Below are 15,983 nucleotides of genomic sequence, written 5' to 3'. Positions count from 1 at the left end.
GGAACAGAAGCGTGGACGAGCAGGCTCTGACGCGTCCCGAGCCCACGACCGGAACAGAAGCGTGGACGAGCAGGCTCTGAGGTGTCCCGTGCCTGTGCTCTCCACACCGACCCAAACTCAGGCAGGAGAGGCTGGTGGTGACCAGGGATCGTGGAGCCTGGCCACTCACCTTCAGTCCTACCTCCTCTACTCACTAGAGGCATCTTCCCTCATCTGGCCTCAGTTTCCCCACCTGCAAAAAGGAGGATACTATTTCACACATAGGCTGTCAGGGTAATTCATTTAGTCCTTACAAGTGTCAAAGTGAACCAATGTGTGGTCAGCGACTCTCACTGAATACAGTGACACAGTGCATTCAAGTCACCACAGAAGTCACAAAAATAAGCAAGTTTTTTTTTTTTTTAAAGGATTACACCGGGGCTTAAAATTTTAAGATCTTAAAAAATTTTCAATCCAAAGAATACAGCCCTTTTAAACTACAGGAAGACACTAGGAATATAAATTTGCACAATCATTATATCTTTTATTTACATATAGAAATTAGTAAAACTTAAAACAAAACCAAATGCGACTTGTACAGAAATCCTTTAATTTTCTTTATTTTCACACATTAAAAAATGAAACACACTATACAAATGGTTTTCATAGCAGATTACATGTGGGTCCATTCACACTTGCTCTCAAAAGTGCTGCCAACGTGACAAGTGCTGCCAAGGCGACAGCTGCGAATCAGGGAGCCCATGTATTGACGGAGATGCGGTAGCATGCAGCCCTCGGCATGGAGGGTCAGTCCCCGCTGTTCTTAAATTAGGGTAAATGGCGTTGGTGTCCGTATTTACAGACTTGAAATGTATCAATCCTGAGCAGTTCCGATGTAAATCCGAGACCAGCTGATGGGAGTCTCGGTCTCAGTTGTAAAAAGGGAGGTCCAATGGCGGCAGGCTGGCTGCTATGAACTTGAGTTGTTTTCATTCTTTCCAACATGAACTATTTGCCGCGGGTCACACAGTCAGACCCTTCCAGAAGGGTTAAGCCAAGTAACTGTAGGTGTCCTTTTCACCATCAACTCGCTCCAAATATTCTTTCTCAATTAGAATGTCAATGCATTTCTGGGTGTTATTTTTAAAAAGGAAGAGGTAGTGAAAGAGAAGAAAAACACAAATTATCATCAGAACAGAGAGAGGCTGCCCCCACCACACATCTCCCCATTCGGAGCTCAGTGGGGAGCAGTGCCCCCCCCCACCCCCGCCCCAGATCTCTTAGCATAGTTTCACTTCCTGGGCAGCTAAGTCGTTGTGCATGGAGTTCCTTTAATTTCCATTTCCTTGACACTTGCTGAGGGGGACCCCAAGTCCCTCCTGCACCCGCCCTAGGAACTGGAGTCGGGTGCTTTGGGAGCCCCATGGGCCAGTCTCCCTTTCTACCACCCAAGTCTGCTTGCCTCTGAGGCAGGACTCAGTCTCACAAGAGGAGGCCATGAACAGGCAACAGGGGACCGTGGAGAACTCCCTCAACAGCCATGAACAAACTGGCACCTGTGCCCAATGTAACCCAGGAGGGACACTGGGCCTCCTGCCTGTTGGGGGAGTCACCTGTCAATGCCACCCCGAGGTTCCCCACTGGCTGTGCCTTACCCAAGTGGTTTCGGAAAAGGAAAGTCCTGCTTAGTTACATTTTAAACAAACCCCATCAGAAATAAGCAAAATGTCAATGAACAGTAGGCTACATAAAGGAAGGTGTGTTCCCGTAACAGAACACCCACAAGAGTAACAAAAACGATCCAGTGCTTCTCGATACCGCAACGCGATGAATCTCCCAAAGATACTGCTGAGAAAACTCTTACCAGGCACGGGAGTGTGCGCTCTAGAATCTGTCTATGTATCATGCATAAGCAGGCAAAACTGCTTTATGGTGTCAGAAGACACGACAGTGATTTTCTATGGCACCACAGGTATGAGCTGGGATGGGTGGGCTTCCGGGGTGCTGGTCATGTTTTAATTCTTACCTGGGTGCCGGTTACACAGTGTATTGACTGTGAGAGTCATCAAGCTGCCACTTCATCATCTGTGCACTTCTTTGTATGTGTGTTTCAACAGCGTTACACTGAAGCTGACTTTCTTTTATAGAAATCTACTACATACAAAGCAGCCAGCTCCCTTCTTCATTCTACAGCAATCAATCCACGTTTTGCTACATCTTTTATCTTCGAAATTAAGGAAAGAATGTGACTGCTATGTAAGTCCTGTACCTTGATCACAGGGACCCGAGGTTTGAACCTGGAGGACAGCTGAGTGAGGACCTCGCCAAGTAACTGCTGGTGTTTCAGAACCTTCCTCATCTTCATGATTCTCACGATGGCCGCCTATGCAACCAGATAAGGAAAAAGAGGTGCATTTAGAGCTGTAACAACTTAGTATTGATAGTTAAGGGCAAGCCGCACAGAGGTTGCCAATGCTACGCACAGGATCACCATTGCCTAATGGGCAACAAGCGTCCTGCAGCTGAGACGGGAGAGGGAACCAATTCTACTTGCCTGTGTTTCAACTCTCACGTGGCAAACATTACGACGTTTTGGTCTTTTGAGCAATGTTACCTCAATAATTTAACTCAACCATAAAGCATTAAAAAAAGGAGACAAAATTAAGTCTTCAAGGCCACGGAAGCTGCCCATCCTCCCCACTGAAGAACTCTCCTTCCCCTCATTTCAGTTGGGCCTGCCACCATGTTTGCTTTCCAACATGTAGAGCAAGAGGACTGCCCTGTTTTGCCTGGTGACATAAAGGACTAATTCAGATAACAAGGCCCTGGCTCTCGGCCTGGCCACCTTCTGCCATCACAGAGCCATTCATCTGGCAATCACTCCTGAGTCAGCCCCGCTCCCCCACGGCCCGTCCTTGCGAGCCACCCCCGCGTGAGGGGCCGCACGCCCGGCACAGGCACACAGGAAGTCACCTGAATCAGTAGTTTGCGGTCTTCCTCGATATTTTTGTGTGTGGTTTCTTGTTCCTGCTTCTGTTCGGTTTTCATTGGCACATTGATGTTAACCCTTAATTTCTTACTATCAAGAAAAAATTGAGGAAACTAATCACTATTGTGTTAAAAGGTGGGCAATGAAGACTGCTTTCTATTTGTCAAGCTTTAAGAAGTGCCCTGCGTTCCCAGACGGGGGGAGTGCTGACTTCTGTGAGCTCCATGTGAAAGCCCCTCTACCCAGCACCGGGTAGAGCCCGGTCACAGCGTCGTTTCCCACCTGGCCACTAACAGGGACATCCGCATTACAGAAAATCCAGCTCCTTCATCTGCTCTCCCAATTTTGTCAAGTGAAATAAAATCAAGCCACTTGGACATAAAGGTCCAAACTTCCCTGATGAGCCACTTAAGGAGACTTATTTGCCAAAAAACCCAGCAGCTCAGAGCTGGAGAAACATCAGGCTTGTGAATGGAACCGAAGGCTTCCCTCACACTCCCAGCCTAGTGCCCGTCGCCTCATACCGAGTCCCCGGTCTCCCTCGGTTCGCAACAATACTGAGATCTGTGCTAGGGCTCCCGGGGGACATGCCTATGGTCTAGGGCCATCTATTGATTAGATTTTTCTTACTTTTTATAACCAAGATATAATTTTATTAAGGTATCTGGCTTCAATTCCACTTCATCAACATTTGCATTTTCATCTTCCAAGACCTGTAAGAAAACAACTGTTACTATATAATCTCAAGAAAAGCCTTTCTTCTAGCATAAGATAAAAAGTGCACAAACCTACCAGTAACTTCGACTTTAATAAAATCTGTAGGACTTGCGCCAAAATGTCCTGCAATTAAAGAGAAAAAGAGGAAGTTAAAGGGACAATGTATTTTTCTTTGCAATAACCACCACAGGCAACCTCATAGTCCATTTTCCATTAAACAAAAACAAAAACAAAACAAAACAAAAAAACATCACCCAAAAAGAAGAATATACTGGAAGAAAAAAAAGTTGGTACTTCTTAGAAGTTCGCTAAATTTACTGCTTCCTTCCACCCTGACTCCCAGAAGTGAAATCAACCCCTTTCTGGCCTTGATCACCCAATAATAAAAACGAACAATTCTGTTATACTTAAATCAGGTTGAGTAACCCTTATCTGAAATGCCTGGGACTAGAAATATTTGGATTTCGGGATACTGTACTGGATTTACAGATTCAGCAGCCCTGATTGGAAAATCCGAAATTTGAACTGCACCATGAGCATTTTTTTTTTTTTTTTTTTTGAGCCTCATGTTGGTGCTCAAAAACGTTCGGATTCTGGAGCATTTTGGAATCTGGATTTTTGGATCAGGGATATTGAACCTGTATTGGAAGCCACACACAGTGAAATCCTGAGGAACGTCTTCACTTCTTAAGCGCCTGACAGCTCATCTTGGACACTGATCATCACAAAAGAAATATTAAAGAGCTGCCCAGCAGGACTGAAAATAATGTCCTGCTCACAAGAACGATGGGGCTCAGCGGCAGGCGACCTTGTCAACTTGGCTTTGATGCACTGAAGCACATTGTGTGGCCTCTCATCTGTGAACGCCGGGTGTGGCAAACGCTTCCCAGCCCTCCTTCAGCCCCACAGCTTTATGATCCCATGAAATCCAAGGAGACCAGCCGAGGGCACTCACACAGTCACACGGACTCTTACACCCACGGAGAGTGGCGTCCTGGCATCATAATGGGTACTCATTCTGGTCTGAGGGTACGTGGTTAAAGCTGTCAAAGCAAGAGGCCTCTCTGTAGTCTAGTAACTGACCCAGAGCTGCACAGCAGCCATTCGAATACTGCCAGCTGCATCTAGAGTAGGGTGCGGGGGTGCCCACCTCCTGAGCCAGGTCTGATTGGACAACGTCTACTGTAGGCAGAAAGGAGAGAGCAGCCGCAGCCTCCTGAAGGAGTTCTAACACTGAGAACCAGTCAGGAGAGCGGCCGAGAACCCTGATCAGAAGCAGCCAAGCGAAGACTGGACAGTCAAACCTGTCAGCCCTGTCCTCAGGGTCCGTCTGCGACTGGACAGTCACCCCCGTCAGCCCTGTTCTCAGGGCCCGACTGCACAGCCCTCCCCATAGTCTAGGGGGCAACCCAGCCTCCAACCTACAAAGGCACAAACTCATTTTGTTATGAGGATTTGAGGATGTATTTGGGAGAAATTTGAAGAATGACTACAAAATATCATTCGAAATGGCTTTCCTAACTCAGTCCATAAGGCCGGTATTAGCCAGACACCAAAGCCAAACGAACATCTTGAGAAAACAACAGAGCAATGTCCCTATGAATATAAATGCAAAACTCGAGAAAACACCGGCGAGCTAAACCCAACAACATAGAAAAAGGATTAGATACCATGACCACGTGGGATTCACCCTAAAACACCAGGGTAGTTCAACATCAGTGCAACACACCGTATCAACAGACAAAAAAAGCACAGTTACTTCGATAGAGTAGAAAAAGCATTCTGACAAACTACAACACTCTTTCATGATACAAAATTCAATAAACTAAGAATAAAAGGGAACCTCTTTAGTCTGATAAAGGACATCTAGTAAAAACTCACAGCTAACACCATCACTGTTTAACATCTCAGTTAAACAGTAAACGACTGGAAGCTTTCCCAGTAAGGGCAGTAACAAGACAAGGACGCTTGTTCTTACCACATCCACTCAACAGTGTACCACAAATTCCAGCCAGAAGAATCAGGCAAAAACAAAGACAAACAAAAAAGAAATAAAAGGCAGCCAAATAGGAAAAGGAAGAAGCAAAACTGTCTGTATTTATAGATAATATGGCTGTATATGAAGAAACTCTAAAGAATCCCCCAAAAACTATTTGAGCTAATAAATTAGAGCCAATAAGCCTTTAGCAATGTTCTAGAATCAAAATATAATAATGAGTTGTATTTCTATACATTTGCAATGAGCAATCAGAAAGTGAAACAGGCTGACATGGTAGCTCATGCCTGTGTAATCCCAGCACTTTGGAAGGCCAAGGTGAAAACGTCACTTGAGTCCAGCAGTTCAAGACCAATCTGCACAACACAGTGAAACACCATCTCTACAGAAAACACAAAATCAGCTGGGCATAGTGCCAGCTACTCAGGCGGCTGCGGAGAGAGGATCATTTGATACTGCAGTGAGCTGTGACTGCACTATTACACTCCATCCTGAGCAAGAGTGAGACCTTGTTTCAAAAAAAACCAGAAAAAAGTGAAATTAAGAAAACAATTCCACCAGGTGCGATGGGTCACGCCTGTAGTCCCAGCACTTTGGGAGACTGAGGCAGGCAGACCACCTGAGGTCAGGAGTTTGAGACCAGCCTGGCCAACATAGTGAAACCCTGTCTCTACTAAAAACACAAAAAATTAGCCAGGCATGGTGGCTTGTGCCTGTAATCCCAGCTACTTGGGAGGCTGAGGCGGGAGAACTGCTGGAACCCGGGAGGCGGAGGTTGCAGTGAGCCAAGATTGCACCACTGCACTCCAGCCCGGGAGACACAGCAAGACTCTGTCTCAATTAAAAAACTAAAAACCAATTCCATTTACATTAGCATAAAAAATAACAAACTAGGAATAAATTGACAGTAATACAAGATGCATACACTGAAAACTATGAGACACAGTTGAAAGAAAAGACAACCTAAAGAGATGAAAAGACATCCAATGTTCATGGAGTGGGAGACTTAAAATACCGTTGAGATGGCAACACTCCCCAAAGCAATCTATAGATTCAGTGCAATCCTTATCAAAATCTCAACTGCACTTTTTGCAGAAATGGACAAGCTGATCTTGAAATTCATAAGGTAACATAAGGGACTCACAATAGCCAATATAATCTTGGGGTGAAAAAACAAAGTTAGGGGTCTCAATTTCAAGATTTACTGCAAAACAACAGTAATCCAGACAGTGTGATACCGACATAGTACAGATATACAGATCACTGGAAAAGAACTGAGAATCCAGAAATAAACCCACGTATACCTATGGCCAATTGACTTTTGACCAGTTTGTCTGCACCAAACAACAGGGAAAGAATAGTCCTTGGCCTCAGACTAGGCAATGATTCCTTAGAAATGACACCAAAATCACAAACAACGAAAAGAAAAAATAGATAACATAGGCTTCATTAAAATTAAAAATGTGTATATAACAAAGTGAGTAAGAAGACAACCCACAGAATGGGAGAAAATATTTACAAATTACGTATTTGATAAGGATCTAGTATACAGAATATTAAAAGAATTTTTACAACTCAACAACAAAAAGACAAATAATCCAATTGAAAAACGGGCAAAGAATTTGATCAAACGTTTCTCCAAAGAAGATATGCAAATGGCCAATAAACACAAAAAAGATTCTAAACATCGTTAGTTGTTAGAGAAATACAAGTAAAAACCACAAGATACTACTTCATACCACTGGGATGGCTATAATTTTTTTTTAAAAAAAGAAAATAACAAATGTTGGAGAAGATACGGAGTAACTGAAAACTTCACACGCTGTTGGTAAGAACATGAAATGGTACAGCCACTACGGAACAGTCTGGCAGCTCCTCAAAAAATTCAGAGTGACTACATGACTCAGCAATTCTATACCTAGATATACACCCAAGAAAACTGAAAACATGTACGTACAGCAGCATTGTTCATAATTGGAAACAATTCAAATGTACATCAACTGATGAACAAATACAACGTGGTCCAGCTATATACTGGATTATTCGACCACAAAAAGAAATGAAGTACCAACACATGCTATAACATGGGCACACCCTGCAAACAGTATACACTAAGGGAAAGAAGACAGGTACAGAAAGTCAAGTGTTACATGATTCCATTTATATGAGATGTCTGGAGCAGGCAAATTGATAGTAAATTAATGGTTGTCAGGGGCTGGGAGCTAGTCGGTAGTTACTGCTAATGGGTGCAGGTTTCTTTTTGGGATGATAAAACCTTCTGGAAGTGGATGATGGTGGTAGTTCTATAAGCTTGTGAAGATACTGAAAACCACTGTGTACACTTTAAAATGACTTTTATGTTATGTGAAATTTTATTATCTGAAATATATCTCAATAAAAAATATGACTAGCAGGAAAAATAATACTGAGGTGGAAATTTAAGCTTAGTAAGAAAAGCCGAGCTGGAGAAACAGTTAAGAACTGGTTAAATGAATGAGGGAAATGCATGGATGAGGAGTATGTGTGTGTTACAATGAGTTTTATTTTTAAGAGACAGGGTCTACTGTCACCCAGGCTGGAGTACAGTGGCATGATCATAGCTCACTGCAGCCTCGACCTCCCAGGCTCAAGTGATCCTCCCGCCTCAGCCTCCCAAGAAGCTGGGACTACAGGCATGTGCCACCATGCCTGGCTCAACACTGAGTTTTAAAATTAAGACTTTTATAATGCATATTAAAACCCTGGAATAAGAACATATTCATATTCATGAGGCAAACATCTATTTCAAATTAAAGATGTCCACATCCTCTCCCTTATCTTTCCTAACAATATCCACGAAAACAAGGAAACGGCAATTTGATAGAACAAAGAGACTGAGATGAGAATACCATTTTAATCTGAGTGCTGTCGGTCAGCTGCTGCACGGTGTAGGCATCTTCTGTGTTGTATTGAAGCAGGATAGCCATCTGGAATGTAGATGCCTTTGAGGCCCCCCATAGAAAAGAAAAAGAAGGAAAATTTAAATGCATGGAAACACCTCCAAAAATATATAGCCTAAGTTTGAAGAACTTATTTATGAAACACATTCTTTAAACAAGTACAAACAAAGCGCAGATCTATTTAAAAGGGAATATAAAACGCGGCAACGCCACCACAATGCAACATCTTCCCAAGGTCATTCATTTTCCATGTTTTCAAACATTAAAATAATTTGAAGTTTTTTCAAAAAATGTATTGTCTATGTAGATATATACTATAGATATGTCCCCACTCATTTATAGAGAAAATCACATATACACACACCTGGTATATGTGGACATGTTAAGCATCAATCTCCAAATCTGTTTTTGGCACATGAGCTAAGGAGTATTATCTCTTGGCACATTATTGATGTAAAACAACACAAATATCAAATTATATTTGGTTTTCTAATCCTAAGTACTTTACTATGAAAGTAGGAAAAAAGTAAAGTATGAAATGGCAAGTGCACTAAATGTTTTCTTTAGTCTTGCTCTGTCACCCAGGCCGGAGTGCAGTGGCACAATCTCAGCTCACTGCAACCTCTGCCTCCCAGGTTCAAGGGATTCTCCTGCCTCGGCCTCCCGAGTAGCTGGGACTATAGGCGAGCACCACCAAGCCCAGCTAATTTTTGTATTTTTAGTAGAGATGGGGTTTCACCGTGCTGGCCAGACTGGTCTCGAATCCCTGACCTTGTGATCTGCCCGCCTCAGCCTCCCAAAGTGCTAGGATTACAGGCTGAGCCACTGTGCCCGGCCCTAAAGTATCTTCTAAAAGACAGGTAGCACGCGTTGGTTCCTGATCGCTGAGTGTGTGCGAGCGACTGAATGCCCCCTGAAGACTCCTCCCAACTTCTCCCTCTTTTCTTGCATAATCGACAGCAACAAGTAATGACCCATGACTGTGAGCCACTGCTCACCCAGGCAAGGCCTCAGTCAATGAAAAGAGAAACAAACAAAAAATGCCACATGCCCGCTTCAGGGCGGCCCACAGACAACAGCGCTTCCAGGACCTTGAACAGAGACACAAGGGAATGAGTGATTTACTGCAAAACAATGTTTTCTACTGGGCCCACTCTTGGCTGCCTTAACATGGCAGCACACCCTAGGCAAAGCCTCCGCCTTGTCAAAAACTGGACACTGAAATTCCAGGTACTATAGTCGAACACATGGATTCTTCTATGAATATTTGGGGATAAATGAAACAAAATTTCCATTATATAGTAAGAAACATTCAACTTGATAAAGACCTCTGGAGCCAGCGTAACAATACTATGCATTTTAACAATTTTAAGTCGGAGTAGATTTACGAAAAGTTTAAATCAATGAGCAGCTTGAGTCTGCAGAACAACCCATTCTGAAGTTTCTTAATACTTAAACACAGACTTGCAGTTGTTCTCAGAAGCTTATCGGTGAAACCTTCTCAGAGACTAAATTATGCCATTATTTGTGAAGCCTGCTCTGTACAGAAGTGGAAGTAGAAAGAGCTGGACTTTTTTTTCTTTTTACTTTAAAAAATTTATAGAGATGGGGTCTTGCTATGTTGTCCAGGCTTGTCTCAAACTCCTAGCCTCAAGCGATTCTCTGGCCTCAGCCTCCCAAAGTGTTAGGATCACCAGCATGAGCCACCACATTGGCCAAGCCTGAACTTTAAGAGAAAAAACTTTAACTGAAATTTTGGTTCAGCCACAGATAAGCTAGGATTCAGAGAAATTCACTTCAATCAACCTAAGCCTCAGTTTTCTCATCTACAAAATGGAAATATTCTTAGTTACAGTTACCAACTAGGTTGTACTCAATATCGTTGTAAGCACTGTTGTTAATGTGAAACTGCTTTGTCAAAGGTGGAGAGCTGTTATAATTAAATGCACGCAACTCCAGCGTTTTAAGCCACTACCTGAACACTTGATGTGTGTCAGGCAGGAGCCGTGCCAAACACTTACTAAATATGTTATTTAATTTTCACATCAATTCCCAAGTATAAGCACTAACATCCCATTAATGGAGGAGAAAACTGAGGCTCACAATCATTAAATAACTTGTTCCCCCGCCAGAAAGAATTGGAATTTGGCTCATCTGATTCTTACAACTCATGCTTTAAACTTGCTACTATTTCACCAGAAGCTGAATTCTAGATGCTCCTGCTGAGTCAACTGCTAATGATTTCCATAATTTGCCTTATGTTCATTTAGAATAGAAACATTTTAAGACAAAAACGTGATCTTACCTGCAAAGTATATCTGTTTTTGAAGCAGTTAGTTACCAGTTCTCCTTTAGACAACTGATATAACCACGTCAATTTTCGGCCACTGTGGCGGCTGGCGTAGAAAGCTGTGAATCGCTGATAACTACGTTCCAACTAGATAAAAGGACAGCATTATATGGAATACAGATCTCACCACGTCCCACAGGCAGTGTTTCTAAGTAAAGCACACTGTTCCAAGCTTACAGTACAAAGTCAGTGCTTATATAAAAGTAAAATACAAACGCCAGGCGTCTGCCTCTCTTGTGAAGCGCTTTAAGCACTGGAAGGTACGATCTTAAAAAAGGTTCATACTTCAAGACCAGCAGGTTCGTCAAGGTGTTCATTACACAACTAATTAGGTTCTAATTACAATAAAGAAGCACGTCTGTAGAGTTGGGCCAGCCAGCCCACCTTCAGACACCCAGACCTGCCCCACTGCACAGGCCTCTTCCCTGAGTGTTGCCCCCACGGTTCACTGTGACGCAGCCAGCCAGCAGGAAGGCCATCTGCAGGCCTATCCCCTTCCACAGTGAAGGCTGCCCCGCCCCACCCTCCACTTAGCACTAAGGGGACGGCAGATAAACCCATCCTTACCTCTGACGGCAAGGCAAACGTACAAGACTGCTGGAAGGGCCAGGACCCGGAGCTCAGCACTTGAATGCTGAAATCCACTGGGGGGCGGAAGAGAGGAGAGAGTGAACATTCTGGAATACATTAATTAGTTTATAAATTGAAAAATTCAATCATTTCAGATGAATGTGGATTGCTCTTTATTAAAAAGCACATTAAATAAAAATCCTGCTTGAATATAAAATTAAGAATTGAACATTTTATTCAATTAAAATTAGCAAAAAGTGCAAGAGCCAGATATTCTTTTCTTCCAAAGAGTAAGAGTCTTCATTTTGCTTCCACCTCGGAATTCTGCTGTCACATGCCTGCCCTGCTTCCCCTGCTTTCCTTTTCAGTCCTGAATCACTGAGTCCACTCAAGCCACGCCTGTGCTTGCCAGGCCCGGCATCATCACAGCCCCAGACTCATGGAAACCCACAAGCAGGAGAAAACTGCTAACTTCAGTACAGTGTACGTTTCAGTTATTACTGTGAAAAGACACACATGGTCTATAAATCGTAACAGTAATTTCATCTTCACAGATAGTTAAAAAGCCCACTGGCAAAACTGTCTAGTTTTACTATGGAATTGTTAATCCTGATTTGGGAAAAATAAAACTCTCCATTTTTCATTTAAAAAGACAAAGATGATCAAAAGATGACGTAAGCATAAATCTGCCATCCTACTACTATGCGAGGCCTTAAAATACCAGCCCAGCTGCCTCTCCTGGAGAACTGAACCACCTGTATCTGCCTGTACTGATCCCTAATCCCAGTCTGAAGCCACACGTCTTCAGCTTGACTGTTACCTATGCAGGCCAAGTGAACATGAAAATAAATGCTAGAATGGATTCAAGCTAAGGTTTACAACAAGACAAAACCACGCCTGTGAGACCCTCCCCAGATCCCAACAGGTGGTGACCTCGCCCCAGTACAGCTGACACCACTTCAGGGGCTGTCATCTCCTAATGTCACACGGGAGTTGGGGGAGGAGGGTTGGGCATTTGGGAAGAATCTCCTGATTCTTAGTTCGTGAATTTCTGACAAAGTCCCTCCCATCTTCACCTAATACTTTGTCATTTCTTCATTTGCTACAAAGAACTCTGCCTGGAAACACAACAGACAGACACACGGATACTCACAGTCTAGGGGTTCTGAATTGGTCAAGTGCTTTTTGAACTGCTCGTTCAGATCTTTGCTCACGCCAATGTCTTGAAACATGCGCTGAAGTTTAGAGGTGTACTCGAACCCGCAAGCTTGCTGAGAAGAACCCAGATGACTGTCTTATTAATTTGTACAAAAATATAAATGTATACAAGGGACTCTTAGAGAAATCAGAGTATACAATATATAATTATTTGGAACTACTAGCAAAGCTAGTAACATTTTGCTATATTTTACAGTACAAATATGCAGGGATTAATATTAACACACTGTCGAAAACCCCACAGCTCTAAGTTGCACAGTGAAGTCTTCGCACACACAATTCATACACAATTTGTGAGCATCTAAGAGCAAGGTGTCCTGGCACTATGGCAGAATACAATGATGAAATAATTTGTCTCTCTCTCTTCCCAGAAACTGAACTGTGTGCCCCCAAAACCCCTGTGTTGAAGCCCAAACCTCCAATGTCATGCTATGTGGAGGGATGAGGTCTTGAACGTGGGGCCTCACAATGGGACTGGTGTGCTTGTGAGAGATGCAGAGGAGCTCTGCACTCTCTCTGCCACGCGAGGCACCGCAAGAAGGCGGCTGCCTACAAAGCAGGAAGAGGGCCCGCACCAGGAACCCAATCAGCAGGCACCCTGATCTCGGACTTGGAGCCTCCAGAATTGTGAGAAACAATTTCTGTTGTTTAAACCACCTGGTCTATGGTATTTTCTCACGGCAGCCCACGCTGACAAAGACACCCACATAATTTCGGGTCACAGTAAAATATGCTCCAAGTCAGATAAGAGGAGTCGACAGCGCTGACGCACAGGCGCGCAAAGGAGGGGGCGGAGGAAGAGCTGCCGACAGCAAAGTAACCGAGCCCAGAGCAAACAAAACCTCCACTCAGCTCCAGGCCAGCACAGTGTGAATGCGCTCCAAGGCCAAAGGTGTGGGAGGCAGGAGAGGCCCCACAGATGGTGAGCTGAGCCCAGCCAGGCCTGGGTGGGATGGAAGCCCACGGCGGGGTTGGGGAGAAGGGGTCAGGAAGGCACTGGGGCCCAACGAGAGTAGAGCGATAGCTGTGGGAGGCTTTCAGAAGAGCAGCGGCAGAGCTTCTTGTACAAACCACTGCACAAACTCCTCTGCCTGCCTCATAGCATGGAGAGACTAAGAGCTGTTTTAATACTGACTCAGCTCACGCCTGTAATCCCAGCACTTTGGGAGGCCAAGGCGGGCGGATCACGAGGTCAAGAGATCGAGACCATCCTGATTAACATGGTGAAACCCGTTTCTACTAAAAATACAAAAAAATTAGCCGGGCGGGGTGGCGGGCGCCTGTAGTCCCAGCTACTCCGGAGGCTGAGGCAGGAGAATGGCGTAAACCCGGGAGGCGGAGCTTGCAGTGAGTCAAGATCAGGCCACTGCACTCCAGCCTGGGCGACAGAGTGAGACTCCGTCTCAAAAAAAAAAAAAAAAGACTCGGAAGCTGGGATTTTTCAGGAAGATGAAACTCACCTTTAACTTGGAGATCATGCTGGCTTCGGCATCGTCACTCGCGCTATTCTGGTGGACGAGCCTCTTGGCGAGCATCTTCGCGTAGAACTTCTGAAATACGTCTTTGTCTTCTATGTACTTGAAGACAACCATCTGGCAAAGCCACCGAGACAACACACTTAACAAGCCGGCAGTGCAGAGCCGACTGTCACCGGCCACAAGCCAGGAGCCAAGATGTGCCCTTGGCTTTGGGCAGGTCTGTATGCCAACGTTTATGATGGCAAAAACTCCACCCCAGAGTCCTGAAAGTTTGTGAATCCCTTAATTCAGTGAGTTGGACTATTAATGAGAAAAGTCTGAATGCTAAAAGTAGTGACTCAATTTAGGAAGTAAAACCATAGATTCAAAATAAAATCAATGATTATTACTTTTCACATTTCACAGGCCCTCTATAAATAACATGACAAACAGCTCGTGAAATACACAGCTACTGGAAATGGGTATGATCATGAAGCACTTACCACTTGATTGAGTGTGTCTTCTAGTTCTGCCTCCTCTGGGTTCTTGGAACTGAAAATTTAAAAAAGATACCATGTTTTAAAACATCAGTACATTTAAACAAGCACCGCTCAGCCAGAAAGCAGGTTCAAGCATTCAAAAGACCAGTTCTCATCAGATTAGTGCAGAGGAAGAGGGAAGGATGACTTTCCTTACAAACTGGCAATCTCATACCATAACCTCATCATTGAAGAACAGATTATGAAATAGTCATTTAGAATATCCAAGGTGAAAACCAACAGGAGATATTTATAAAACGCTTCCAAAAGCATTCTGAAGAAGTTTGCCTTTAAGATAATCCACTTAAACTTCAGTAAAGGAAATTCACTTTACCAATTGCTTTCTAGTCTGCTGTAATTTAACTTTGGAGAAACAAAAAGGCACATAGATTCCCTTTCATGGCCCAGTCATTAAAGATAATGAAGGGGTTTAAATTCCTACTAGACTGCTGCCCTCTGTAGTTATATGTACAAGAGATGATTGTCCTTTAACAACTGATTCACTCTATGAACAAACAATAATTCAAAGGTGACTTAAAGGTAGATGAAGTTTTGTACAGGTCTTTTCTACAAGACCGCTTTATAAACAACACCCCTGATTCATATAAAACGAACCAGCCACCACAGAAAATCTGAAGACGTGTCTCCAACTGGAGAAGAGGTGTCTCCAACTTAAGAACAGTTGGTTCAGAAAACCCAGCCCGATTCTTGGCACTCTTGGGTCAGGGGTGTTCGTCTTCCCTCGGAGCAGTTTAACTTAGTGCCTCGCTGACTCCACTCGCCGAACACACACTCGCTAAATAGATGCTGTGGAAGTGTCTCTGCCATTCTGTCTGCATCAGTGGCCTTAACCAGTAATCAGTAGACTTGACGAGGGACATTTATGAAAAGGCAAGGGATAAAAAGGACACTAAGGCCAGGCACGGTGGCTCACACCTGTAATCCTAGCACTTTGGGAGGCTGAGGCGGGTGGATCACTTGAGGTCAGGAGTTGGGAGACGAGTCTGGCCAACATGGTGAAACCCTGTCTCTACTAAAAAAAAAAAAAAATTAGCTGGGTGTGGTGGCATGCCTGCAGTCCCAGCTACTCAGGAGGCTAAGGCATGAGACTCGCTTAAACTCAGGAGCCAGAGGTTGCAGCGAGCCGAGATCATGCCACGGCATTCCAGCCTGGGTGACAGAGTGAGACTAAGTCTCAAAAAAAAAAAAAAAAAAAAAAAAAAAAAAAA

The 15,983-nt window shown here is 43.9% G+C and overlaps 1 protein-coding gene across 3 annotated transcripts in view; it reads right to left on the bottom strand.

The window, feature by feature from the left end:
• Positions 1–502: 502 nt before the first annotated feature.
• The window catches only part of CUL1 (cullin 1), a 105,534-nt gene continuing 90,053 nt past the window's right edge, over positions 503–15,983 (bottom strand). For all 3 annotated transcript variants that reach the window (XM_023225327.2, XM_023225326.2, XM_023225328.3), the window contains 11 exons: positions 14,719–14,767; positions 14,219–14,350; positions 12,694–12,811; positions 11,538–11,614; positions 10,926–11,057; positions 8,570–8,662; positions 3,761–3,808; positions 3,599–3,681; positions 2,953–3,058; positions 2,249–2,362; positions 503–1,109 (listed from right to left, as the gene is read on the bottom strand). In XM_023225327.2, the coding sequence (XP_023081095.1) occupies positions 1,029–1,109; positions 2,249–2,362; positions 2,953–3,058; positions 3,599–3,681; positions 3,761–3,808; positions 8,570–8,662; positions 10,926–11,057; positions 11,538–11,614; positions 12,694–12,811; positions 14,219–14,350; positions 14,719–14,767 (1,033 nt within the window). In that variant the 3' untranslated portion in view covers positions 503–1,028. The remainder of the gene's footprint in view (positions 1,110–2,248; positions 2,363–2,952; positions 3,059–3,598; positions 3,682–3,760; positions 3,809–8,569; positions 8,663–10,925; positions 11,058–11,537; positions 11,615–12,693; positions 12,812–14,218; positions 14,351–14,718; positions 14,768–15,983) is intronic.

Source organism: Piliocolobus tephrosceles, chromosome 8 (assembly GCF_002776525.5).
Source record: "Piliocolobus tephrosceles isolate RC106 chromosome 8, ASM277652v3, whole genome shotgun sequence".
Classification (NCBI taxonomy): Eukaryota; Metazoa; Chordata; class Mammalia; order Primates; family Cercopithecidae; genus Piliocolobus; species Piliocolobus tephrosceles.
Note: the sequence above shows the minus strand (reverse complement) of the source record. Positions and strands in the feature narration are given on the sequence as shown.